Source organism: Tachysurus vachellii, chromosome 20, assembly GCF_030014155.1.
Source record: "Tachysurus vachellii isolate PV-2020 chromosome 20, HZAU_Pvac_v1, whole genome shotgun sequence".
In the NCBI taxonomy this organism is placed as follows: Eukaryota; Metazoa; Chordata; class Actinopteri; order Siluriformes; family Bagridae; genus Tachysurus; species Tachysurus vachellii.
Genome location: NC_083479.1, coordinates 13,555,939 through 13,582,548, shown reverse-complemented (window position 1 = coordinate 13,582,548; position 26,610 = coordinate 13,555,939). Strand labels below are relative to the sequence as shown.

Below are 26,610 nucleotides of genomic sequence, written 5' to 3'. Positions count from 1 at the left end.
GCAGGGCACACACACACACTCTCATTCACTCACGCAATCACACACTACGGACAATTTTCCAGAGATGCCAATCAACCTACCATGCATGTCTTTGGACCAGGGGAGGAAACCGGAGTACCTGGAGGAAACCCCCGAGGCACGGGGAGAACATGCAAACTCCACACACACAAGGCGGAGGCGGGAATCGAACCCCCAACCCTGGAGGTGTGAGGCGAACGTGCTAACCACTAAGCCACTGTGCCCCCCCTATTAAAATAATAATAATAATAATTCTTTGGTTTATTTATATGCACAGTCTAAGGAGGAGCGTCTGGGTTCATATGTCCGTGCCGGTATATGTGTGTATGTGACGAATAAAAATCTTGAATCTCTTGAAATGAATCATGCATTTGAGTCATTTAAATAATCCAGTCATTAAACTCATTACTCACTATTCTATTCCAGAGTACTTAACTTGAACTCATTTCTTGCTGCATGACTGAAATTAATTCCACAAATACTCTAGAAATTTAAACTTTTATACTCTAATGAACCTATCAAGGGATAAAAGATTTCTATAATGATAAATAAACAGGCTGTGAGAGATATAAGATGATGGTGAGGGTAAAACCCTCCTACCTGGCTGCCCTCTCTCTGCCAAAATATGGCAGGCTGTGGGTTCCCCATCGCCTCACACTGAAACGTGACCGTTCGGGCCACACCCACCACCTGGTTGCGGGGCCGAACGACAAACGTAGGGGGCACTACACAACACAAGACAACACAAAGTGATGTTAACAAAATGAATAACATTTAAAAGATTCTAGGATCATCTGAAAGATAACGTAACCACAATAAAAGTATATTATCACATCACAAATTAGGAGAAAAATCACTTTTACCTTTTTTTTTATTCAGATACATTTTTAATTTACCCATTAGTGTGATCAGAGCTGTTTCTGCTCAGTGATATAATATGGTTGATGGAGGATGATGATGGGATTATGAAGGGAATGGACCGGTTCCTTTCACTACCTCTAGAGTAGATGGGTGGAGGATGATAACTTACCAGACATAACTAAAAGAGAGAAAAGAAAAAAAACACCAGATATATCACATATTATGAATTAGGAGACATGTCAAGGAAATTCATACTGTAGATAAAATAGCAATGTTTGTAAATCAGAGACACATTTTTAAACACATGGACTCGGCTCCAAGGTCTTGCAAAGGGAAATAAAGAACTGATTAAAAGACAAAAGATCTAATTTATTGAATCCACTGAATTCCTAATAATGAAAGGTAAACACCACTGAAACCAGAAGAATATTCTGATGAGAGACTAAACCAGTATTTTATTCATTTCACTCATCTGCTATTTAGTGTAGCCAGTAAATTGTAGTTGCAAAACTGGCATGTTTTGAGAAAAGGGAGAACACCAGAGAACCTTAAAGGTATCCAAAGAACCCCAAGTGAACACAGAAAGACCTGGAACCCAATGATGCACCAATACTACCCTCTGCACCACTGAGACCTGGAACCCAATGAAACACCAATATCACACTCTGTACCACCAAGACCTTGAACCATATGATGCACCAATAATACTCTCTGTACCACCAAGACCTGAAACCATATGAAACACCAATATCACACTCTGTACCACCAAGACCTTGAACCATATGATGCACCAATAATACTCTCTGTACCACCAAGACCTGAAACCATATGAAACACCAATATCACACTCTGTACCACCAAGACCTTGAACCATATGATGCACCAATCCTACTCTCTGTACCACCATGGCAGTGAACTTATAATGCACCAATGCTACTCTCTGCACCACCATAGCAAAGAGTAGCATATACTTTAAATACTGTATTATGAATTTCTGAGATTTATAAAAATAAAATATTTTTTCTTATTTGTTTTGAGTTGAACTCAAATTTTATCTCAGTGTTTAGACATTCACATTTATCTTTCAGTGTTCAATAATTTATTTCTCATGTACCATTCATCTCTCTCCATAAATAACAAGGGTGTCAAAATCACGTTCAACCGTCCAGACAGACACTGACTGGTGCTGCTGCAAATGCTTTGCGTCGCTAACGACTTTTCAACTATCCTGCAACTCTGGAATGTTCCTACAGTACATGTGAAACCTCGACATCCTGACTGCACAAACAGTACTGTTGATGTCGTGTGCTGGTAGGGTTGACAGATCAAGAACGAGATCTTTGTTGTTGTTGGCCTGAGACGAGGCCATTGACCCAGTCCTCCCTATGTGGACATGCTTTTAAAATGAACCTTTTGATTAATATGTGAACAGTAGACATCAAACAAGTCAATGCCATGCTCCCATTGTGCAGTGCAGCAGGAAAGCCGACATTCCATTACTCGTTCCAAGCCTTATTAGTTCTGTAATTAGTCATGAGGGTGTCGTAGGCCAGACTACTGTCATACCCACACCCAGGAAATACACTGTATACAGTCTTTCTACTTAAAGCAAAATCAATTTAAGATGATTTGACTACAGATGGTATAGATATTAGATGGTAAATTTAGATATCACAAAGAAAACATAAAAAAAGGTGTTAAAACGGTACAATAAGCAAGCAACCCTTTAGTGGCACTTTGTCGGTTTATATTGTTCATGCTGGAACTGCAACATGTGATCCGTGATGTGTAAAGTATGTTTATTGAAATAAGTGAGGCCCAAGACATGAATTTTTCTGGCAGCTTTATAGAGTGATCCAGAGGAGGTGCCTGGAGGACAGACGGACGTTTGTCTCGTCTGGAGCACACAAGGTGAAGGTGGCATGGAGGATAAAGGCCTTGTGTCAGAGGGTGGGTGTTAGAGGGAAACCACAAAACAAGGCGCAGGTTGTTCAGCCCCCTATGAGACCCCCTGGACCTGTGTTGGAATGGAAGGTGTGAAAAGCTTTGGCTGAAGCAAGGCTCGAGTTACGACCTCGTCTCACCCTGGGGACGTGTTTGGACAGAGTTATGACGCCCAAGTGAGGACATAAAGGCGCAAGCAGAAGTTCTGCATGTGAGAATATGTGTGTTAAATTCGCTTCCTGTTGGCTAGTTCATTTCCTTTAAAGATACTTTTCCAGTTGGATTAAAAACATTCCCTCTCTCTGTTACTCATATATACACACAGTAAACTGGCTAAAACAAGTTCTAGAACATGAAACTGTCACTAATGTTGTTTTAATGGACCAAGATTGACAATGTTGCACTCTCACCCTGGTCACAAAAATCTCAGCCCAGAAGACTGGAGCACTTTAATCAGAGTGGTGCCTAAAGAATAATTATGGCAGCCATAAAAGACCTGAGAGGTTTTTTTTTTTTCACACCACAGTGAGTGAGGTGATGGAAAACCAGAAAGCAGAGAGGGAACGTGTGCATAGTTGGAAGAAAAACATCTGCACCGGTTCTGTGCTGCTCAACGGTGTATGACATGGCTGGTTCGGATTTCCAGCTCTGATTGGTGGCAACCGTGACTGAAGGAAGTGAAGGAAAGCCCTGTTTTGACATCTTCCTGCTCTAATCAGGCTCAATGAAGTTGTGTGGATGTATTTATTTTATTAAAGGGAACAAATGTACCACCAATGTATACACGGTGGGGTCGCTTCAGTATGAAGAGCTACAGAATCTAATCAAAGTACATGCAAAAACAATTATTCTAACTGCATTACACTGCAGACTTTATACATCATACAGAGAGCAAACTTAATATGAAGTGTGCTAAACAAATGGTAGTCTTTCATTATCAACTTTGCAATGAATTACAGACGATCTGATGCACTCTATATTTAATTATACAAGGACTATAAAATTAAATTTGCAGTCAGAGGAGCTTTGAGCTGTCTCTTTAAACGCACACACACACACACGCACGCAAATACGTGCACACGCACACACATAAACACACTGTAATCTTCATCATCTCTGGCTGCATGTATCACTCCAAATGAGATAATCATTGCTGTTTGTCAGACAGCAGTGTTGTTATGTCTGTTTCCTCCAGGCAAGGCTTTCTTCTCCTCACCCTCGCCCTCATCTTGCTGTCTCTTTCCTCTGTTACCAAGTATCTAAGTGAAGCAGGGGAAAAATGCACTGAGACTAAAGCTACAGGGTGTTTGGACGACTTTCAAGCTCATACAATCAGACTCATTATCCATCTTTCCATCTCTTCTTTTTCTCTATTGCCTTTTCTCTTGCCACTTTGCTGCTTCCCAAGTCTGGAATTAGACTGTGTAATTGGAAACATGCTATTTCCCCAGCATGGGACTGGGGCTTGTCTTTAATTAGGCCATCCTCCCGCCATGTGTCTTTGGCTGGGTGTCATTGGGGCAGACGTTTGGAGGAGGTGGAGGAAGAAGAAAAAGAAAAGGAGGAGGAGGGTGGGGTGATAGAAAAGCAGCTCCCGCTCTCCCGCTCATTTCCTCTCTTCAAAGAGGAGCCGAGGGCTCTGCTAATGTGTCCCTCTCCTGCCCACGCTCTCCCGGAGGATCACAGGCATGCTGCAATGGTCTTTGCCACTAAAACCCACTTCCCGTGACCTCTAGTGACACGGCGTACTGCAGCTCTGGGTTCAAAAGCTATTGTGGCTTTCTGAGGATACACAAGTTACCAGTCACCAGGCTGTGGGGAGACTGCTCTTTAACAATTAAAATGATTACTGAACCAGCAAACATTCTGGAACAACACACACGACAAAACGTCTCTCTTTTTTAATGCAAATAAGCCATCTTAAATCTAGTCATGCATCTAATAATGCAGATTTGATAAGGGACATGAATATTAAAAAATGTTATTAAAATGTTCTGCATGGAGGTCGACCTTCTTCATCGTAGGTGGAGCTTCAGTACTGACATTCGTTCCACTTTATGGTGAAAATATTTTTTAAACCAGAAAAAATGTGCTACATTTAAATGTACAGTATGGTGTATAGTTTATTCACTATAATGATGGCTGCCAATAATTATTAAACTGACCACGACAAAGACAGACAAGAAACTTTGAACTGTTTTTAACCTACTAAACATTATTTTTGAACATATTGAACACATACTGTGGCACGCACACACACACACACACACACTTTACTTGCTCCACCAAATTTGAAAAGCAAATGTGATCCATTAACATTTCAAGAAAAACATTTTCATCTAAAAATTCCATTCATGATGCAGATTCCGACTTGTCTTTCCTCCCCTCTGCCACCTACACACATATTCTCTGTCAACAAAGTTCTGTCGCACAAAGACATTGTACAAAGACCATCCAATGTACCCAAACTTGGCCATAATTTTTAATCCATCTTTCTAAGCCGATTACAAACTGTGCTCATGAAGGCTGTATCAGTTACCATTAAATGGTGCTGTGAGGACATGAAGACATGCAGTGGCAGTGTTATGGCAGAGATTGAGTGATGAAGGAGACAGGCCAAGGAACAGCTGAGCTTTGGTTTATTTTCCCTAGCCATGCAGGTTCGGCTCTGCAGCAACCTCCATGTGCTGCGGCAGGTGCGGTGGGGGTTGAGTGGTGTGTGTTTGTGTGTATTCTCACCATGTACAGTCAGCGTTGCAGAAGCCTCAGCCTTCCCCACCATGTTTTCGGCTAGGCAGCTGTAGGAGCCCACATCAGCCGGAGTTACGCGCCTTAAGCTCAGGGTGTGATCTTCAAGGATCTCATACCTAAAGAAACAAGGCAGACTGGTGAACCGAATAAAAACAACATGCACAAAACAGTTTTTTAAATGCTAGACCACGTTTCTGTCATCTACCTAAGTTGGTCAACGCCCAGTGACGTGTAAATCCCATCTAGAGTCAATGCTCTGTATGTTTTTCTGTCTTTGTTACTAATTCGACTCACAAATAGCTTAGGATAATTAGCCATTAAAGCTGAAACAGGCGTGTTCAAGCATTAAAAATGTTCAACCGTGCAGAGAAAGAGCATTAGCAGTCTTTCACAAGCTGAACTGCCTTCAGGAGCACATGACAGGAGCTGGGAGATTCAGGCTGCCCAAGGGAATGAAGCCTTACCTCCCCTTGGGTAATTCTCCATCCTCCTTCCTCCAGCGGACGGTGGGAAAAGGATCTCCGCGGGCCTCACATCGAAACTCCACACTCTCATCAGCCAGCACCACCACACTGATGGGCCTCCTCGTGAAGCTGGGTCTCTCTGGAAAACACAAGTGTAACTGTTTTGTAGTTTAAAAAAGGGAAGGATTATCCTGAACATGATGAATGGGTGGAAAGTTTGTAAAAAAAAAAAAAAAAAAAAAAAAAAAAAGGAAAAAAAAGGGGCAGCAGTAAATCTCTAGCACTAAAATCACCATTCCTAAATATTTAATCAAAGAAAAAGGTTATGGTTAAAGTAATAATCCATAACTGATCTCAACCACCAAATCTCACACATTTTCTTGTAGAAAAGAAGACTTATAATAGAAGACTAATGGGGTGTTGTGTTTGTTTGTAAGTCAAAGTGACAAATGACGAATTAAAAAAAAAAAAAAAAAAGGTGTCTCTGTAATGTATTAAAAGCATTTACTTTTGTTTACTGGCATGGGTTCGGCAAGACTGAAGTCCTTCGTGTGTGTTTTTTTGTTCAATAAGTTTTACTATTAATGTTATTCAGTTTACATTAATGTACACTATTGTAATTCTTCACAAATTACACAAATTTCTTAAAGAGTTTTAAAAAAAAATCTGGAAATGTTTTATTTCTAATATTAAACTTTATGGACCTGAATAACCTGTATAGCTCTATAAGTACTGTATAGCATTTTGACTGGAAATGGAATTAATATACTGTATATTTTCCCATTATTACTGAGTGCCAAGAAATATTTAACAATATACATTATAAGTGAGCTTTAAGTAAACATGTTCTGTTCTTTTCTCAGTATAGTACGTGCCACAAGCCCTAGATGGTGATTAAGGTGAGAAAATGCTGAAATTTGAAAATGCATGTGATCCATCACTTTTCTCTGAAGGGAAAGTAAAGTATGAAAAACATAATGAAGAACAAATAAAAAAATCACACATAAATCCTTTTAGGGCTTTTCTGCCCACGTATTCCCAGGCACTCCTGAGAGCCTCCAATCTGTTGCTTCAATCAGCAGCATTATTCTATTAGCACTAAATGTTTTTACTTGCTTTTCTAATTGTGTGCATGCTGGCTCCAGGCCCAGCTGATCATGTGATAAGGTGTCTAGGCAGACAGGAAGTGCTTTCTGTTAAAAGAGATGGATAAAATGAGAAATGAAGAGGAGGGGAGTTGGGAGGGACAGTGAGGGTCAGCAGTCTGGGCCAGATCAAGTGAGCACAGCTGGTCTAGACCTGGACAGGCTAATAGGCCAAAACACAGGGCTCAAAAGGCTGAGTAAAGACTGAGGGTACTAGAGGGAACTGACGAACAGCTGCACAAGCAGGTCCATTATTACAGAGCAAAACCCCTTTCAATTTGCTAAACAAATGAGAGGAAGCACATCAACTTCTCCATTTAAAAAGATCGTGGTGTTGTCCCACACTACAGCCACGGTGCAGGAAGATTCAGACACGAGATAAAGAATGCCTGAAGCCGAATACCTAAAACAGTCAGTTCAGCAATCTCACTCTCCCGCTCTCCAACCATGTTGGTTCCCACACAGATGTATTTCCCTGCATCACTCTTCCTCGCATTAGTGATCATCAGCTTTCCACTTCGGATCTGAAAAACAAAATAGACAGAGTCATTAATTACAGTGCAAAATGCTGAACGTGTTTGTACAGTACTAACTCTATTACTACTACCACTACACCACCATTTGCACTACAACTACTTCTATTACTACCACTACCACTACACCACCATTACCACTACTACTTCTACTATTTATTACTACCACTATGCCACCACTACCACTGCTAGTACCACCACCACCACCACCACCACCACTTCTTCTAGTACTACTTCTATTACTACTACTACCACCACTACACCATTACCACTACTTCTACTACTACCACTTCTATTACTACCACTGCCACTACTAGTATTACTACCACTACCTCCAACACCACTGTCATTACTACTTCTTCTAGTACTACTTCTATTACAACCACTACCACTACTAGTTCTACTACCACTACCTCCACCACTACCACTACTTCTATTACTACTACTACCACCACTACACCATTACCACTACTTCTACTACTACTACTACTACCACCACTACACCATTACCACTACTTCTACTACTACAACCACCACTACACCATTACCACTACTTCTACTACTACTACTTATATTACTACCACTACCACCACCACTATCACTTCTTCTACTACTACTTCTATTACTACTACTACTTCTATTACTACTACTACCACCACTACACCATTACCACTACTTATACTACTACTACTTCTATTACTACCACTGCCACTACTAGTATTACTACCACTACCTCCAACATTACTACTTCTTCTAGTACTACTTCTATTACAACCACTACCACTACTAGTTCTATTACTACTACTTCCACTACTTCTACTACTATTACTACTACTAGTAGTAGTAATGATGATAATAATAATAACAAGAAGAAGAAAGAGAAGAAGAAGAGGAAGAAGAACAATAATAAATGGTGCTTGGCCCCCTAAAATGAATATACGTATATTTTTATATTTTCAATACTACAGAGAATGCTTGAGAAGACAATTGTAGCAGACAATTCCAGCAGCCACACATTATTTGGAAAAAGGTTAACAGACAACATTAATAACGTCAAGGTAATTGACAAGAAGGAAACAGAGGAGAGAGAGAAAACCAAATTAAAGTTAAGGTAATTGAAATGCCTAAGTCTTAAAATTAATTTTAAAGATAAAAAGTGTGTGAGACTGAATGGCTGCTAGGTGATTGTGTTTAAATTGAACTCTAATCAAAAATTAATTGAATGCCTTTGAATTTTAGTAAGGAAAGGATAATGTGGAGTAGAAAAAAAAAATGAAGGCTTTGTCCTGAAGTAGCATTTCATTCTTTATTCCATAATGTTTTCTGAATATTACAATCAGTACATTTATATATGTACAGCAGACACCATTATCCAGAGCGACTCAGGGGTCCAGCTCAGGTGGCAGCTTGGGGGCCCTGGGATTTGAACTCACAACCTTAGCTTAGCTTAGCCACTGAGCTACCACATCCTTATTTGGAAAGACAGCCTCATTTTGAAGAATTTTAAACAGGTCCCTGACTGAATTGTAATGTATTTCAGTATTATATATCAAAGTGCTGATTTCGAGATACCTATATGTCTTTGGTTCTCATATTCAGAGACAATGTTTACATCTAAAAGTAGGATTAAAACTTTATTACATCTTTTGCAAATGAAGTATTGATGCAACTACACAGCCTGCCAAGGGACAACTGAGCAGATGAGTGTTCAATTACTTATGTTTCCCTGAAATGATCCCCTGACATTAACCTCACAACCATTATTTAATTTACATTCAAAGTACTGGAAGACAGAGCCAAAATAACAAATACTGGCCAGATCCTAATGAAGTTCAATGCAGAGATAAATTAAGGAAAGTATCCGATGTCTATTGCCATATAACCAGCAACTGTTTACATAAAAAAAACTCTACATTTAGAGTAAACCAGGGTTTTCCAAAAAGGGCTCCAGGGACTCTGTATTATTGGTTTCTCCCAGCCATGAACACACTGGTACCTGGTGTTGAGTTTCCCTAAGCGCTTTGTTTAGATGTGTTGGGAGTTTGGACAGTGCAGAATTGTGGACCATCTGGGCTCCCCAAGGATCCGTTTTGGAGGAATAACTGCAGTATACTAAAGAGTCTGGCAAATATCAAGCATTACTTTAAATGTTTAAGGCAACAGAACCTTTAGCAGCTGTTGTAACTGACACAGTTATCTATTTTTCCTCTGTAAAAACTCATAAAAACTATCCCTCAATGTAAACAACAATATTCAACACCATTTCGACCAGTTTTGTTGTCCTAAAGCACAAAATTTGTCGATAAACATCAGTGAATGTAAAGTGTTGTGCAGTTGTTTAGATATAATTAACAGCAGCGAAAAAAAAAAACAGGAGTAGAGAAAGCTGGGGAGGATTTGAAGAACACTTAAGCATGTCCGAAAACAAGTGGAGACCTCATCCCACAGGTTTGAGCTGTTATGAGTGTGAATGTCTGGGAGAGGTCTCAGTCAGAGCTAATCGCCTACTGCGTAGATTTATAGCAGCTCGCCTGACTGCCCCTCTGGCCAGAGTAGGAGGACGCCTGAGGCCTGACCTCCACGCCTCACGAACTGACACATTCCTCCAGCTCGTAAAAGCCACTTGTGTGCTTTAGTGCCGGCCACAAAGGCGCCCTAGAGGAGGAGAGAGTTTCAAAGACACTAGGTTCTTTAGTGAGAGCTAGGTTCAGCCCTGCTGGGAGAGAAGGGTTTGAAGTGTCATCGTGTTACCGCTCATTTGACAAGGGCTGGGGCCAGAGTGGTGCTGAATTGAGAAAGACAACTCTCAGGTTATATGGGGTTGTGTTAGGGTTTCAGTAATCCATATTTTGAGAATTACAGAGGGACATCAAACGTTACCTAGTGATACTATGTAAAACAGTCAAATAACAACCAAGATACATCCCAAAACTGATTAAATATACATCAGCGCATCAACCATCACTGTACACTCTTTTGCAAATGCTTTATTAATACTTTATTAAGATTATTCCCAGATAGCCATGACTATAAGAGGACAACAGTCTAGATGAGATATTGAGGAGAACATCTGGAAGCATCTGGGAACAAAGCACTAACCCTTTGAAAAATAATCGTCTGACGCTGTCACATTCCGTACACAAGAGAATGTACAGGACAGAATCAATCATTCATTCAGCTCCTCAACCTTCTTCCTGTCCCTTCCCTTCTGCTCCTGTTTTTATTATTTGTCTATTACTTGTTGCTCTGCAACCGTATACTATGACCACCAAATGCAGCAGAAGAGAAAGTGAGCATGCTACTGTCATCTTGGGTATGTGATAAATTGATGATGCTCCATGTTGGGACTGTGGCTCAAGTAAAGATATTTCAATATTAAAGAGCCAAGAGAAATTTCCATGCAAAGCTCTTAGAGTCAGGAGAAGAGATAAAAGGACAAAACCAATAGTAATAAATAATAATTTAAAAAAATCTGTAAAGCTTTACATACAATAAATGCTGTATAAATAAAGTATAATAAAATACACACTATATAATAAATGCAATGAAATGAAATATAATAAGATGTAAACTATGGATGAATATTGTACGCTGTGCAGTTCTACTGTGCTGTATCCTCAGATTTAGAGGTAGTGTAAGGAAAAGAAATGCATACAATATAACATCTCGCCAGCTTTTATATTTCAAAACGTGTTCAGGTTACACACAGACTTGACCTGTAGTGATCTCTCTTGTAAAATGATTCTATTTACATAGATAAATAAAAATCAAATGTGAGATTATAGTAGACATCATTTAGAGATCTACACTGTTTACAAGTCTTACAGTCAATCTGTGGTAATACAGCACATGGTGTCGTGCCAGAATGTGAGTCTAAGGTGCTAGCAAGTCTCTAAATCTGCTGTGGAAAGAATATTCAAAATATACAGTAATTACAACAGTCATATTGTGGAGAAACCAGATTTCAGGTCAAAACCTACAGCTTGGTGTTACTTGATTTCGATAAATGAATATTTTTGGAAAATCCTGTAAGTTCCCAAACCTGCTTGAAGATTGATGAAAAAAGCTTAGCCTGATGAAAATTCAGGCAGTTTTTCAGAAGAAATTAGCTTACTATATATTTGTCCGTCTCTTCCTCTTTTTCTCTTTTTCAGTCCACCTTTAATCTTTTTATATGTAATTTGTAGCCCTTAAAATGTATTGCTAGTTTTTTAGAGAAAGTTGTGTTTAGCAAGATGGGCTAATTTTCTCTCAGTGAGAACTAGCTAGCTAACTCAGGGCTGTCAAGTGTCACGCATTGAGAGTGACATTCACGTATTTTGGTCTTTTTATCGCATTCTCCTGCCACACATTGTATTTTTCATGCAGAAAAACTTTTTGACTATTTATCATATATTTAATATGCCGCAGCGCCCAAAATGTATCAGTCCGCACCGCTGTCTCTATGGATTCCGGGCAGGAATCAAGTGCGGGGGGGTTGGAGATGTCATTTCTCCTATTTCACACCAAACTTTCACAACTAAATAAAAAATATTAAGGATTAACTACAAATGCATCGGATAAGCGGTAGAAAATGAGTGAGTGAGTGAGTGAGTGAGTGAGTGAGTGAGTGAGTGAGTGAGTGAGAACTACTAATGCATACTGTAAAAACAGAAGCAACAGTCTTAACTTTTGTCTTCTGTTTACTACTTAGCAGCAAATAAGTAGCTGAATGACTGTGTTCTGTTACTTCAGGTCTCTTCAGAAAACCTCTTCAGAATGTGTGTGTGTGTGTGTGTGTGTGTGCGTGTGTGCGTGTAAGAGATAGAAGGGAATGGGATAGACACTAACATCCCCCTTTTGCTTCCATTTGACTTTAACATATGATGTATGTCTTACAGAATGTATAAGACAAGGATAAGACTGGCAATTTCCTGCACGCCCACACACAGGGGGAATCAGTGGTCAGTGCAGAAAGGCTACAGGGAAATCATCCAAATGGAATGGAAACCCCAGTCCTCATCATGAGAATGAATCCCAAGAGCACGGTGCACCAAAAAAATCAGCCTTCTACTGGGATAAAAGCAAAAACAGATAAAAGAGTCCAGGCTAGTCCTATGGAGAGAAAGAGAGAGGGGGGGAGAGAGAGAGAGAGAGAGAGAGAGAGAGAGAGACTATCCACTGAAGGACTATGAAAAATTGGAGAGAACAAACAAAATGGAAATTTCCTTTGTTTCAATGCAAACATCCGAACATACCCCGAACTCCTCAATTTTCATGTCACACACAGACACAGAGTGTCCGTCTGTCGTTCCCTGAGGATGAGAGGACCTGTCAGGGAAATGTCTTTTACACATAGTCTGTCTAAGAAGAGTCTCTTTATGTGCTTTACTGCAAGGGTTCTTGTGCACAATACCAGTGAATACCAGTTCCACTTATTTATTTTTTTAAAGACAGCATTATGCACTTACTTCTGTTAATTATACTAAGGGTCTAAACTAATCACTGGCTTTGATCTGGCAGGAAAAAGGCTTGAAGTAGGAGTATAGTCACAAACACACACACACACACACACACACACACACACACACACACACACACACACACACACGCACCCCACATGATGATGCTTTTAGCTGCTTCATGTAAATGTGTAACCTCCAACCAAGAGCTGTTAATCTCTCACCTTTCATGGATAATTACTAATAGATTTAGCAGCTTGATCTAAAAGCACGACTCAACAATATCTCAGTTTTTCCACTTAGACGCTGTGCATTTTATGGAATAACTGCAGCAGATCTCAAATCATAAGGAAACTAAGATTTACAAAAAGAGAAAAATGTTGCTATTCAGTAATACTAGCGCAAAACCTCGCTCTTAGTCTAGCGAACAAACCAAGACAGAATTGAACAAACTCACTGACCCTTTTGTCAGCGATTGTTAATTTATATTGTATAGTGTGTTGAAAAGTCTTGTTCATTAACAATGTACAATGTAATGTTAACAATACACTTATTGTGAAATCTGCAAAAACAAGAAATCAAATGTTTTATCTCAGTCATCTCTGACGTTGCTCACTAACTTTTTTTTTAAATAACTTTCTTGGCATAAATAATCGCTCTTTAGTTAAAGATTAAATTTATTAAAGGTTAAAATGGAGACATGTAGAAAAATGAATACTTCTATTAAACGTCTATTAAAAGGCAGTGTTTAAACTCATTTTAATGCCTATTACAATTATTGGTGTTAGATCATTGTGAGAGAAAAATAATTGAAGACTCCACTTTAACATCATTTAGAAATACTTACTAACCTTTAAAGCAAAGTGCTGCTGAATTCTTGAATCTGATTGGTCAGAGAGTTTTGATCTATTTTCTATCACAGCACGGATCAGGTTGTAACTCAGCTCTCAATGTGATATTGTTTCTACAGTAATAAGTCATTTACAAGGTCACATGTAGCTAACATGCCATAATATCTATGAATGTCAGCACTTTGGAACAGTCAGCATGTTTTCTGATACCGGAAAGTCTTTAAGACGGAGAGAACTGTCTGGTTTCTCAGTAGTATGATAAGTTGTGTGTGTGTGGTTTTTTTTTTATTTTTTTTATTTTATTAAATTTAAGAAGGGAAAAAGACATGTGAGTAAACATCATTTCATAGCTTCTACGTTCTAATGTAAGTCATCTCGCAGACGTTCCACCACGTTGAATATAACTATACAGGCTTAAAAAGATTATTGTGCATATGTTGTGTAAAATATGTTGTAGATATTGACAAACTTGCTATGGCACAAGAGGAACGAAACATGACGGCTCATCATCTTATAGGAAAATAATCAACGTCGGAGTCCGACAATTAATAATTTTCCGAACGACATAAACTACTATTACATTTTCTTTTCATTGAAAAAACAATTTAGTTACTTGCGGTTTTTAAATGATAAATGGACAAGAAAAGCACTTGAGTGCTTGACATCTGTGAGAAGAGAGTCTAAGGGTTGACATACTGATTATTATTTACATCAAACTGGCGTAGTTTCTTATTTGAATGCTCCTGTGATGCTCTTATTGCTCTTTTTTCCTGACTTTCCATAGCATCCATGAAAGGATATATAAAGAAATCCTTTTTACAAGCTTCTGTTAAAAACATTAACTGGCAAACACACGAAACACCCACACACACTCCCACACACACATGTACTTTCAGAGAGTTTTTACACTCCCCTGTGGAGTTGGCTGTGAGTGTGAAGCATCTTCATAATGAAGACATGAAAGAAGCTTCGCTCCTCGTTAAGAGCTTCTTCGCTCTCTTCTAAAGTCAGAACTCCCTAACAAGCATCCAGGTGTGATAGAATACCCCAAGCCCCCCACCAAAACCCACCCACCCACCCCACCCACCATACGCACTTAATTAAAAATGACTAATTGGCAGGAGAGGCCTGGTCATGCTCGATAAACTACCGGCTGAGTAGTAATCTCAATCCTTCCCCGGTTTTTTTACGTCTTACATGTCTGCATCCTAAATCGACACGTGGCAGGTCTAGCTGCAAATAAAGCTTTATCTTACGCCACTGCTGGGGCATTATGGAGCAGACAAGTCAAGCCTAATGGCCCACGTATCAGCATGTAATACACAAACACACAAATGTTGATGTAGGTAACACACCATCTGAGGAATAACTAGCAATATGGCTACACTGGGAGACCGCTTCAAACGGACTAGGATACAAATGTAAAGAGACGAATGTTAAGATGTTAAAAGGTTTTACGAGCTTATGTTTCACACCTTGAACATTCTGAAAAAGTAAATCAAGACAAAGCAGAAAAAAAAGTTCAGATGAATCAGATGGTAGCAGGTTTTAGTGCTTTCTCTGTGAGAAAGTCAGAAGGTTGTCTATAGCTACGAACTTCAAAATGGAGTCCAATGAAAATAAGCAGCTTTTTTTTTGTATGTTGTTACATTATTCCCCACATAATATTCCACATAGTTACTATAGCTTTTAAGCTATCTGACTAATCACTTGAATGAGCTTAATCCTTTTCATAGTAACTCAAGAACAAAGAAACTAAAATGTGACAAAAAAAAAAGAAAAACTATACATAAGGATTAAAGAAATAAAATCCATATAATCGCATAATCGCTGTATATCTTCAATAAAAATACCAAAATATTAATGTATGCATTTTATTAACATTGTATTGCAATTGGGATGATAAGATTATGGTAAACAAAGTGTTCATAGATTGTTTTTTTCGAGTTATAGAGCTCCCTAAGAGACTAAGAAACTGAGATCTCTAGCTGTATAGAACCTCACCATAGTGTTTATTTATCAGACAGACATCTTATACGATGAGAAAGACATTAATCTACCCAACAAACCATTGCAGGACCAGTGTAGAACGTTTTTGCTCTAAAATCTCTACCCAACCTTTTAATTCTTCATTCCAAAGATATTTTCACCATGAAATTTTTTAGTGTTTGGTCCAAAATCTTTTATTTTAACATTCATAAGTCCAAGGAAAGATTGTGTAGTCCAGGGATGTCTAATCTTATCATCAAAGCGCCGGTGCAGCTGCCGGTTTTAATTCCAGCTAAGCAGGAACACACCAGATTCAACTCAACAGTCGCTTGAAAATCAAAACCAATAGATTAAACAAGTGGAGTCAGATGTGGTACTGCTGAGATGGATTCAAACACACACACACACACACACACACACACACACACACACACACACACACACACACATCCATATTGGCTCATTGCAGATAAGATTAGATATCCCTGCTGTAGCCAAAACACAAATTAATTGTTCAGATGTAAACTCAGTGCAATAAAAAAAACACCATAAATAAGCAAAATACAGATTAGCACTCTGAAAAGGATCTCATAGTAAGGGCTCGATCCAGCTCACCGTTATGCGCTCGTCTCGGTCGTTTATGTTGGCTCCGTCCTTCCTCCAAGAGATGGTGGGCTCCGGGTGACCACGAGGGGGCTGGCATTCCAACACAGCCGGTTCCCCTTCGGCTACCATCACATCAGCAGGGTTCTGTCTGAAATCATCACGCAGGACTGCAGACAGAGAATAAGAGAAAAAAAATTGATGGTGATTTAGTATCATCGTAGTGAAAGGCCATTTCAGCACACACACATTTGTATTACTATCCTTGTGAGGACCTTCTACTAACGTACACCTATTTAATGCTATGCTTTCACTTAAACTGGACGACAACCTTTGTAAAAAAAAAAAAAAAACTCTTTAACAAATATGTTTTTTTTTATTATTTTATTTTGATTTAGTTTTTTTTTTTAATTACTGTTTACAAAAATAAAATAATAAAATAAATAAAGAAAGAAATAAAAAGCCAGCACCGCTATACTTGTGGGCTCATTTGGTCCCTGCTAAAATATAAAAACATGCTCTGTAAAACACATACACTCTTCAAGGCCTCCTAGTCCAAAGGTGACACAGAACAAAAAAGAAGGGATCACAGACAATCACTCTAAGGAAACTGACGTCTTTCCTTCGCACTTGACTACACTTTCATCACGGAGAGAGCACGAGAGACGCCACTGGACTCATCACCCGCGACCAAACTAAGTGGCTGTGAGAGGTCAATCACATCAGTTGAGGAGTGAGGAGATGAGATTGAATCAGAGGAGGCCCTGGGGAACGTGGGGAGGTGTTGAGTGGAGTGGAGCAGGGAAGTAAAAGCTACGCATCAGCCTCTTCTCTTACGTTCTCTACGATTGAACTCTTCTTCCAGCTACTCTTTGTCACCATCTTTGTTTCCTCCACATAACCGTTCCTTGATAGTCTTATACAGGTAAATATTTACATAACAATCAGATCGGACTCCTGCTAGCAGCTCTGTTTGAAGCATGCCGAGACAAAACACGCTGCTCATTAGTTAGAGCTTGTTGATCACACGTCAAACAGTCGAGCCTAGAGATGGGCCGATACCACGCAACGGCAATTACAACGCTCTGACACATCTCCAAAAGCTTTACTGCCCATTAGCTGAAACGAGTCAATACATCACAGTACAATAATGACGCCAAGAGCTGCTAATCAGTCAGAGACAGCTCAAACGCCACGACTGAGCAATTTTCTACATTTTATTTTCCCCTTTCTGTTTGGGCAACAAAGACTCAGAGAGGCAGATAAGTGACAGCCAGATGCTGTAGTGAGCTTTTGAAATCATTCAAAAAACACTGCCAATTAGAGAGTAAGCATGCCACTTTGTCATTTTGATACGACCATACGGCAACAAAACACGTCCGGCTCGGTGCGCTTCGCTGAAAAGAATATTCAAATACGAATACTATATAATGCTGACATCTACAGGTATCTGCAGCAGATAATTTGTTGAATTATGCATCGCTTTACAGGCAGAGGCCACGTCCGATGCGGCACAGGAGAAACTCGGCGCAACGGTGATGAAAAAGGTAATTTCATTTCAGCCGTTTTCATTAAATCACTAAGCTGAGGAGTCAATAATCATACTCCCAATAGCGGGAATGTGTAGTCTGATCTCGGGAGAGGTTGCTGTCATAACCCACGCTCCTCGTCTGTGCTGTTCCCCCCCGCTAACCCTCAACACCCCCCAACCTCCCTTCCTCCACTGAGTCAGAACCGTCGCCTGCTGCTGTCCTCCAGGAATCCTGAAACAGATCCCATTACACAGCATAGGATTACACTGAAGGAGTCTGCACTACATCACACTACATTATACATGCATTACACACCAAGGCATTCCTCAACAACGCGTGTGGTGTGTTTCTGCATATGTATGTGTGTGTGTGTGTGTGTGTGTGTGTACAGTACAGTATGTTTGCCTTGGAAAGTCTGCTTCCTCTGTACAAAAACATCTTGTGTGAATACATTAGCTCCAAGAATAAAGAAGTGCAATATGGGAAAAATGTTGGGTGATACATCAGGACATTTTCTCTTCACGATTGCTGACATTTTCCTAAAAACAGCAAAGCATCACTGTCATTGCCTGAAGAAGTCTAGTATGAAGCTACGTGAAACTGGGAGTTTTGCCACGTTATATTCGGTATCGCTCTGTTGTACATTAGAGTCTGTATGATGTACACAGAAAACCCAGAATGCACATGGTTTGCTTTGTTGTTATGAGATATGAGGCTGTGGAGCACCAGCTGTGTTTATAAAAATAAGATATTTAACAGGAAATAGAATAAAATACTGAATAAAAAATTCATGTCCTATATTGGCAAGCAAAGTCATAAAATTATATTAATGTATTGTACACGATATACAATGTATATGATACATTGGTTTTATTATTTGCACCTCAGACAACACTTATATCCTCCTGACGTATATGACAAAGAACAAAGAGAGCGGTTTTGTCTGTAGCCGCTCAGCCGTTACAAATTGATTCTCAACCTATGGGCTTCATGCACTGAAATTTACATTTACAGCATTATCCAGAGCGACTTACATCATTTTTTATTTTTATACAAATGAGCAATTGAGGGTTAAGGGCCTTGCTCAGGGGCCCAGCAGTGGCAGCTTGGTGGACCTGGGATTCATAACATTCCGATTGGCATAACAACACCTTAACCACCAGGCCACACATTCCAATTTAAAGGACACAGACCAGACAAAAACCCAGAATGTGGTTAATAAAAACAAATTTAAATGAAAGAATGAATGAACGAATAAGTATTATTTTCCTGTCAAGGGGTTAAATAGACTAGCTATAAGCTTCGCAAGAACTTTTACAGAAATGCTTTTTTGTTTAACTGCAGTTATGTTAACACCAGTCCGGCAAAACAAAACAAGTGCAAAGAAAAGGAACACACAAAGTCAGGAGAAATAACATGCAACCCATATGAAGACCATTATACCACCAATTTTTTCCTCTCTTTAGCAAAGACGTCTTATGTGACGATAATGGCATATACATTTCAGCTCTCTAGACACTTCATGTGCACAGCTGGACAAACACTCAGATGTGCCATGCTAGCTGCTCTCACACCAGGCAGTAAAGTGTCTCGCTGCAGAGGCTGAGCTGAATTTCTACTGCAAGCTCAAATAATATACTACAACCAACCATCGAGTGGAGGTGAAACTGAAGAAACTGGGGACTGAAAGGAGGAAAATGCAAATAATACAACTTTCATGACTGGGTTATTTGGCTTGTTTATTATTGACAAAAAAATTGCCTGAAACACTTCAAACGTGTCTACTGGTCTCCTCAGTACGAGACAATGCAATCACTGACTTCTGACTAGGCAAAAAGAATTTTCCAAGCTTTCTGACAGACCTGGTTTCTTCTAGCAGACCTGATTGTGACGGAATTTACAACATGACACATTTGCAAGAAAATAAACTCTTAAGAAGTCTTAGTTTTTTTTTAGTAATTTTATCGGATACACTGCCCCCCTGTAGCTACAACGGCTACATGTGAGTGCTTGCTAATGCTGGAAAAAACAACCTACAAATGTCATTCTGATCTTGGTAACAAGTGTGTATGAAGGTGCAAAAGCTTTCTGTCAGAATAATAAGTGTGTTTTTTTTTCCCCGTATTCCCAAATTTACGTACTGTAATATGGATGTCATGGATTTCGTTCGAAGCAGCAGTTCTTCCAGCGAGTAAAACAAATTATTTAAAATTATTCCGGATTGCTTCAAAGGGTGGAAGTAGGAGTATGTGAACAATTCCTAAAGTGAACTGGAGAGGGGACAAAAAGTTTTTTTTTTTTCCCTGAATAATATTACTAGTTTATAAGCAATATTACTGTAGACAAGAGGAATTTGTTGTTTATAAGTGCATGCACTTAAGGCAGACAGTGAAGCTTTACTAAAGCGTCACTCTGTATTGTGTGTGTGTGTGTGTGCATGTTTTAGACCCAGACCCTGACTGTCAGAGATTTGTTCTAGGAGATTGGCATTAAATGAGTGGTGTCGTAGGCCGCCTGTGCAACTTCTCCATCTAGTCGAGCCCCCCTTTGTTTTACCTCTCCACGGATTTCTGCTCGGCGAGGGGATATTGGAGACAGATGCCGAAAATGTCAAATTAGACCCATATCCCTGTCTAGCCCTAATGCCTCTGACATTAATGAGGAGCAGAGACTCTACCACCCTGCAGCCTGAGAGGTGAAAAGGAGAAGGAAAGAATGAGAGATGGAGGGAGAAAAAGAATTAGAGTGAGAGCGAGAGAGAGTGTGAGAGAGAGAGAGAGAGAGAGAGAGAGAGAGAGAGAGAGAGAGAGAGAGAGTTTCATAAAAAGAAAAAAAAAAACAAAACACATCTCCAGACAATTTTAAGGGGCCAACTCTGGAAAACAGCTAACTAGCTACAAAGGAAGTATTCATACTCATGCGTTGTCCTTCTACAGGGACAAGTGACAGACAGCTGTGGTGTTTCTGGTCAGAGGTGATGGACCACAGAGGAGATTCTGTGTCATATAGTCTTTTCCTGTTGCTTTAGGCAGTCAAGGCAGGCGTCACGAAGAAAAGCGCAGATATGTGATTAGCGGCTCCACACTGGAGACACATCCTACCCAGTGTCATTTGGACAGAGTGAACTGTCCTACATGACTGCACCAGAAAGTGGAAAGGCAGAAAGGAAGATATGATGTGTGTGTGTGTGTGTGTGTGTGTGAGGAGAGTCAAAAAGATTGAGTAAAACAAAGAAAGGAGACAAAAGAGAGAAAGCCTGACTTAAAGCGGTGCTGTGCTAAGTCCTGGTCCCAAATAAGCGCACAAATTGCACTAATTTGGCAGCCCTTGTGCCAAAAATGGTTGCCAAACATTACTATTCATAAATGCAGCTGGGATTAGAGGCCAAGCGAGAGACAGAGAGCGGCCACTCGAGCGCACAGCAGAGAGAAACAGAGCACATTCAAACAATGAGAAAATCCAGCAGCTGTAATCACTCCCACATGTTCTAGCGTCAGGACGTTTACACACTCTGGAGAGCGAAAGAGAGAGAGAGAGAGAGAGAGAGAGAGAGAGAGAGAGAGAGAGAGAGAGAGAAAATAGGATGAGGGTAAGAGGCCTGGGGGTGGGGTGTGTCCAGATGAGCTGCACTGACATGAGTGGACAAATTGGGATGACCCTGTAATTGGATGCATTTCTTTCCCTTCTTTTTGCCTTGCGCTCTGTAAATGCACCATGCAGGACTGGGGGAAGAAATAATCCAAGTAGGAGCAGGACATTCTCCTTGTCTGTTAGGCAGCATGTGACTAGTGGCTAATAGGAAACAGCTGTCTAGCTTTTTCTCCTTAAAACCCCCATAACCTCCAGCCTCGTTTCCTGAAAGATCATCAAAAATGGCTGCCCAGTTCCAATTACTGCTTCAATAATCATCAGCTTTGCGATCCTGCAGAAAGACTAAACCGAGAAGCGCGATGTCCATAACACAACACTCTGCTGTCCACTCGCAGGCATTTCAAAAAGCTAACAGAACATTAACTCTGATGACTTCTGTGAAAGATTACATTCGAATACACGACTAAGTACTTTACAATGTTCATAGGGTTACATTACATTTCCATAAATCTTTTATCATGTCTACAAAAAACATTTAGAAGCATTTGTAGGGTTTGTAGAAGCATTTGCAGTGGTAGCCAAAGTGGTTAAAGCTCTGGATTGTTGATCGGAGAATTAGGGATCAAGCCCCAGCACTGCCAAGCTGCCACTTTCGGGCCCTTGAGCAAGGCCCTTAACTATCAATGCTCCAGGGACACTGTATCATGGCTGACCCTGCACCCTGACCACAACCTCCAAAGTTGGGATAAGCCAAGAAAGAATTTCACTGTGCTGTAATGTATATGTGACAAAATAAACACTTTTGTTCTATTCTTTAAGACACACTAACAAGCATAATGTGTCATAAAGACAGAAAAGCATCATTTTTCCTAGGGCGGGTTTCATATGACAATATTACACATACATAAGCAGTTTATAACAAATGATATAAACCTACATTTCAGCTAGAAACTAAAGCCGTCTTCGGGAAAGGTGATGTTTATTGGGATACGACATTAAATAAACTGGAATAAACCTATGTTATTATTTATAATATCTTCTAACAGACATAATATGGCTACATTAGACCTACATAAGACCCCATTACAAAAAATGTTAAGCCAGTATGAAGATTTATACACTTTATCCAGTTTAACTATTTTCATGGCATTCGAAAACTAAAAGTATTTCTTTAGAACTGTATTATACTTGCCATAAAGGACTAAACCAGTCTTATGTAGCACTATGAAAGTAGAGTTATTTTAGTAATATTAAAATATTAAAAGAAAAGAAAGGAAAAATAAAAAAATCTGGAACACTCAGAATGCTGGGTCACAAATTGCTTACTGTACTATTGTACTAAACAGTGTGTGACGATCCGTTATCCGTGTCTGTTTTTTAAGCAGTAGGACGTGTTTTGGGACACAACCAAACAAACTAGAGCTTATTCAAGTCAGCTTTTTTTTTTGAGCATTAACAAATTCACTATACATTCTGTCCACCTGAATAGACTCTTATTGTCTTTTCTGAATTCCAGTGTGGAGTGTGTTCTTCATCACACTGCATTGATGCTAACATGTTTGGTCAATATATCAATTCCTTAATGTGTGAGGGAGGATGGAGGATGGGAGCGAGAGATAGACTCTCTCTTTTTCTCCCTCCAGGCCGATCTCTTACCCCCGTCCTCCATACTCCCTCCTGCATTAACATTGACATATTGACCACAAACTGGTGAAAGGGTGAAAAAGAGGCAAAACTGCTTTTTAACAAGTTGCTAACTTGCTCCATGAGCTCACACACCGAGGCCTAGAGTAGCCTAGAGAGATGCTTCATCTTAAGCGTCCTGCTTTCTCTCCTCCATACTCTTCACATTTGATCTTTCCCTCTGGCGAGCCATCCCATAGCTTGCTTTAATGTACAAGCATCCTGGTGAAGATGCTTTATCCCTAAACCTTCTTCTCTGCACAGAATCAGCACTAATCCCCCAACACAGAGAGACAGAGAGAGTTCTCAGCCCGGAGAGTCGGCCTGCTGAGCAAAGAGAAATAGCTTGGTCTAATCCATTCAGTCAGATCCCAGGACACACACTTACAGCACACACACAAACATACACACACACACCACCTCTGACCATCTACAGTGGACCATCTCTTTATATGCCTCTGATTTCAGGGTAAAAATCTGATGTTCATTAGAAGTAAAAACAAATATTTAATACTACAAAGTATAAGTGCTGCTTCCAATTATATAACCTCATATATTATACATAACATAAAAAAACGGTTTTATAATCTGAAAATTATTCATAAATTTAATTCACATTTTTTCTCAGACATTTACAACACAGCTTCTAAGCTTTTTTTTTTTCCACATTGGTTTTCAACTAGAGTTCGGATTGGTTGATGGTGTCAATGATTTCCTTGCAAATGTCATTTGTTCTCAGGCTCTAAATTTTCCAAGCTGGTCTTTTTGAAGCCAATGCACAAGACTTTCAACCCTAGAAAGCATGCAATCAGAACAGCATTAAAGAATAATTGCTTTTCTCTCCAGCTAACTAATACTCACTCTCTAAATAAAGCAGCATTTTATGACCTGTACAGGGAGTTATCATCTCCACCACAAATTCTCAATCCAGTGTACATTAGCCTTTCTTTTACGTTGCTGGTCACAAATAAAATGTTCACAATAGGCTTGATTCACTCTCGAATGGCATGAATTATGGAATCCATAAACCTCTTAATGGCAAAGATTAAACAGCGAGCTAATATCTTTTTGCAAGAAAAGCAGCTTTCGAGGAAAACAGCGAGTAGTTCGACAGCAAGCCGCCGCACATCAGACGTCTACTCCTGCTGCATGGTAAACATGGTCAGCGCTTACGTCTTACCCACAGTCCCCAGAGCAGATGGCAGTTCCAATCAGAACCACCCCACCCCAGTTGGCACTGGCAATGCGCCACCAGTCACACTGCCAGTTCCTGCTTGGGGGGGTGTGGTGCACCATGAGGGGCATAATGGGTGAACTTTGCTTCTCTGGCTGACTGGAAGAAAGCCCAGAATCAACAGCACCCAATGAACAACCTCTTAAAAGCACCACAGGGCATTCAACATCCTTCTCCGGGATCACTCTTTACGTTCTTCATTCCTGAACTTCTAGGTCTAACAAGGGTGCTATCTGTCTCCTGCACACTCTGGGACCTTTTATTCCTCACAGAGAGGGCATTGTCAAGCTATGTTTATTTTATCCCACGACGTTCTACTCTTCGGCTCCGAGGGCAGCGGGGCCACGTCTCGGCCCCTCCGCAGTCACTCACTTCGTGCACTTCCCTGACAGCACTTGGCACCTCCCAGTTTAAATAAACACATCGTGTTGGATTGAGTCGCTGCAGAAAGAGAGGCCGAGTTTAAAGACAACCAGCAGACTGAACTGGGGGGGGAGATGTAACATTGAGGTGTAGAACAAAAAAGAGTGTGTATGAACACATGTACCACCACACACTCCTTATTAAGGCCTATGGCTCTGCAAGTCAGGCATGATTTAAACAGACAGGGTGCATAAAATGCTGGAAAACTCCAACCTGACCAACCGGTCAAATAAATAGCCACTTCTTAGCCACTCTATTAGGGCTGCTTGTCTGCAACACACACCTACATACAGCACATAGATCATATCCTGAGGTGAATTACAAAAATACAGAACTAAATACACCACAGTATAAGTTTTCCATTCCCTTCTGACCCACAATATTCTGCATGCCAGCCTAGAAAGGAATAAATCCAGGTAGAAGAATAAAAAACACACCACGTTTCACATGCTACGTTACTCCTACATGGACCTGGCAAGAAAATGTGTGCTGACTGACAATTTATAAATGAAGCCTACAGTATAGAGTAGTTACAGAGAACATTAGTATGCAATACTGTATGTGGCAAGACTATTATCCACGTATTAACATACATGGACTGGATTGTTATGAGTTTTTTTTTCTTATGGTTTATTTATTAGGCATGAATAAATATGGCCTGGATCAGCAAACGAATCTAGAAGCGCCAAATTGTGTGAGCGAGTGTGTGGGCTCCCTTAGGCAGGCGCCTGGGGCTGCTTTGGGTGGACTGTGATGGCTCCAATGAGGTTTTTGCTGCTTGGCAGATGTGGCGCACTGATGAATGGACAGACTGCATACACAGCAGCGGCGCCCCGCTCTCAATCCTGCTTCCACCACAAAGCCTTTTCCGTGGAGAAAGGAAACGAGCACAAGAGAAAGACGGAGAGAGATGTGCCTTGCTAATTCCCTAGCCAGCTGTGGGCCTCTGTGGCTTCAGGGCTTTTCACACCACAAGTGAGTTTGTTGTCTCCGCTCGTGCTGACCTTGTGGGCTAAGCCTGAACAGGAAACAGGTTTCCTGGGACCTCTATTCCTGCCCCCCTACTCATATTTACATTAAAAACCCAAAAATGCCCATAAACCATATCCAATTTCTGCTCCCAAAACGTCCCGCAATCCCTCTCACTGCCTTTTTGGCCTCCTCCCCCTCTCCAAAGTCCGACTATTTCAATATGGAGCTGGGGGTGTGTGGGGGTCTGCATCAGGAAATGCAGCTGCTCCCCACTCTAATATGCACACCCTATACACACACACACACACACACACACACACACGCACGCACACACATGTGGAATAAGGATGCATTCAACAGCCTCACATGTAACAACGAAACACAAAACACCATATTGGAGTCTTGAAATATGGGCATAGTCAAGAATATTACTCACACACACCATCTAAGATCAATCTTTTTTCTTTTAAGAGCCATTAAACTCCTCTACTCCTACTCTGCTCTTTAATGTGTCTATTTTCATCTACACAGAAAGGCTCGGTGCGCATATGTAGCTCTGCTCCTGATAAACCAGC

The 26,610-nt window shown here is 40.3% G+C and overlaps 1 protein-coding gene across 4 annotated transcripts in view; it reads right to left on the bottom strand.

Annotated features, from left to right (window-relative positions):
• The window catches only part of LOC132862999 (roundabout homolog 1-like), a 178,996-nt gene that overhangs the window by 28,926 nt on the left and 123,460 nt on the right, over positions 1–26,610 (bottom strand). For 3 of the 4 annotated variants that reach the window (XM_060895472.1, XM_060895471.1, XM_060895474.1), the window contains 6 exons: positions 16,613–16,770; positions 7,587–7,707; positions 6,039–6,177; positions 5,563–5,690; positions 1,049–1,057; positions 619–743 (listed from right to left, as the gene is read on the bottom strand). In XM_060895472.1, coding sequence (XP_060751455.1) covers positions 619–743; positions 1,049–1,057; positions 5,563–5,690; positions 6,039–6,177; positions 7,587–7,707; positions 16,613–16,770 — 680 coding nt within the window. The remainder of the gene's footprint in view (positions 1–618; positions 744–1,048; positions 1,058–5,562; positions 5,691–6,038; positions 6,178–7,586; positions 7,708–16,612; positions 16,771–26,610) is intronic. The other variant, XM_060895473.1, reaches the window with a different exon arrangement.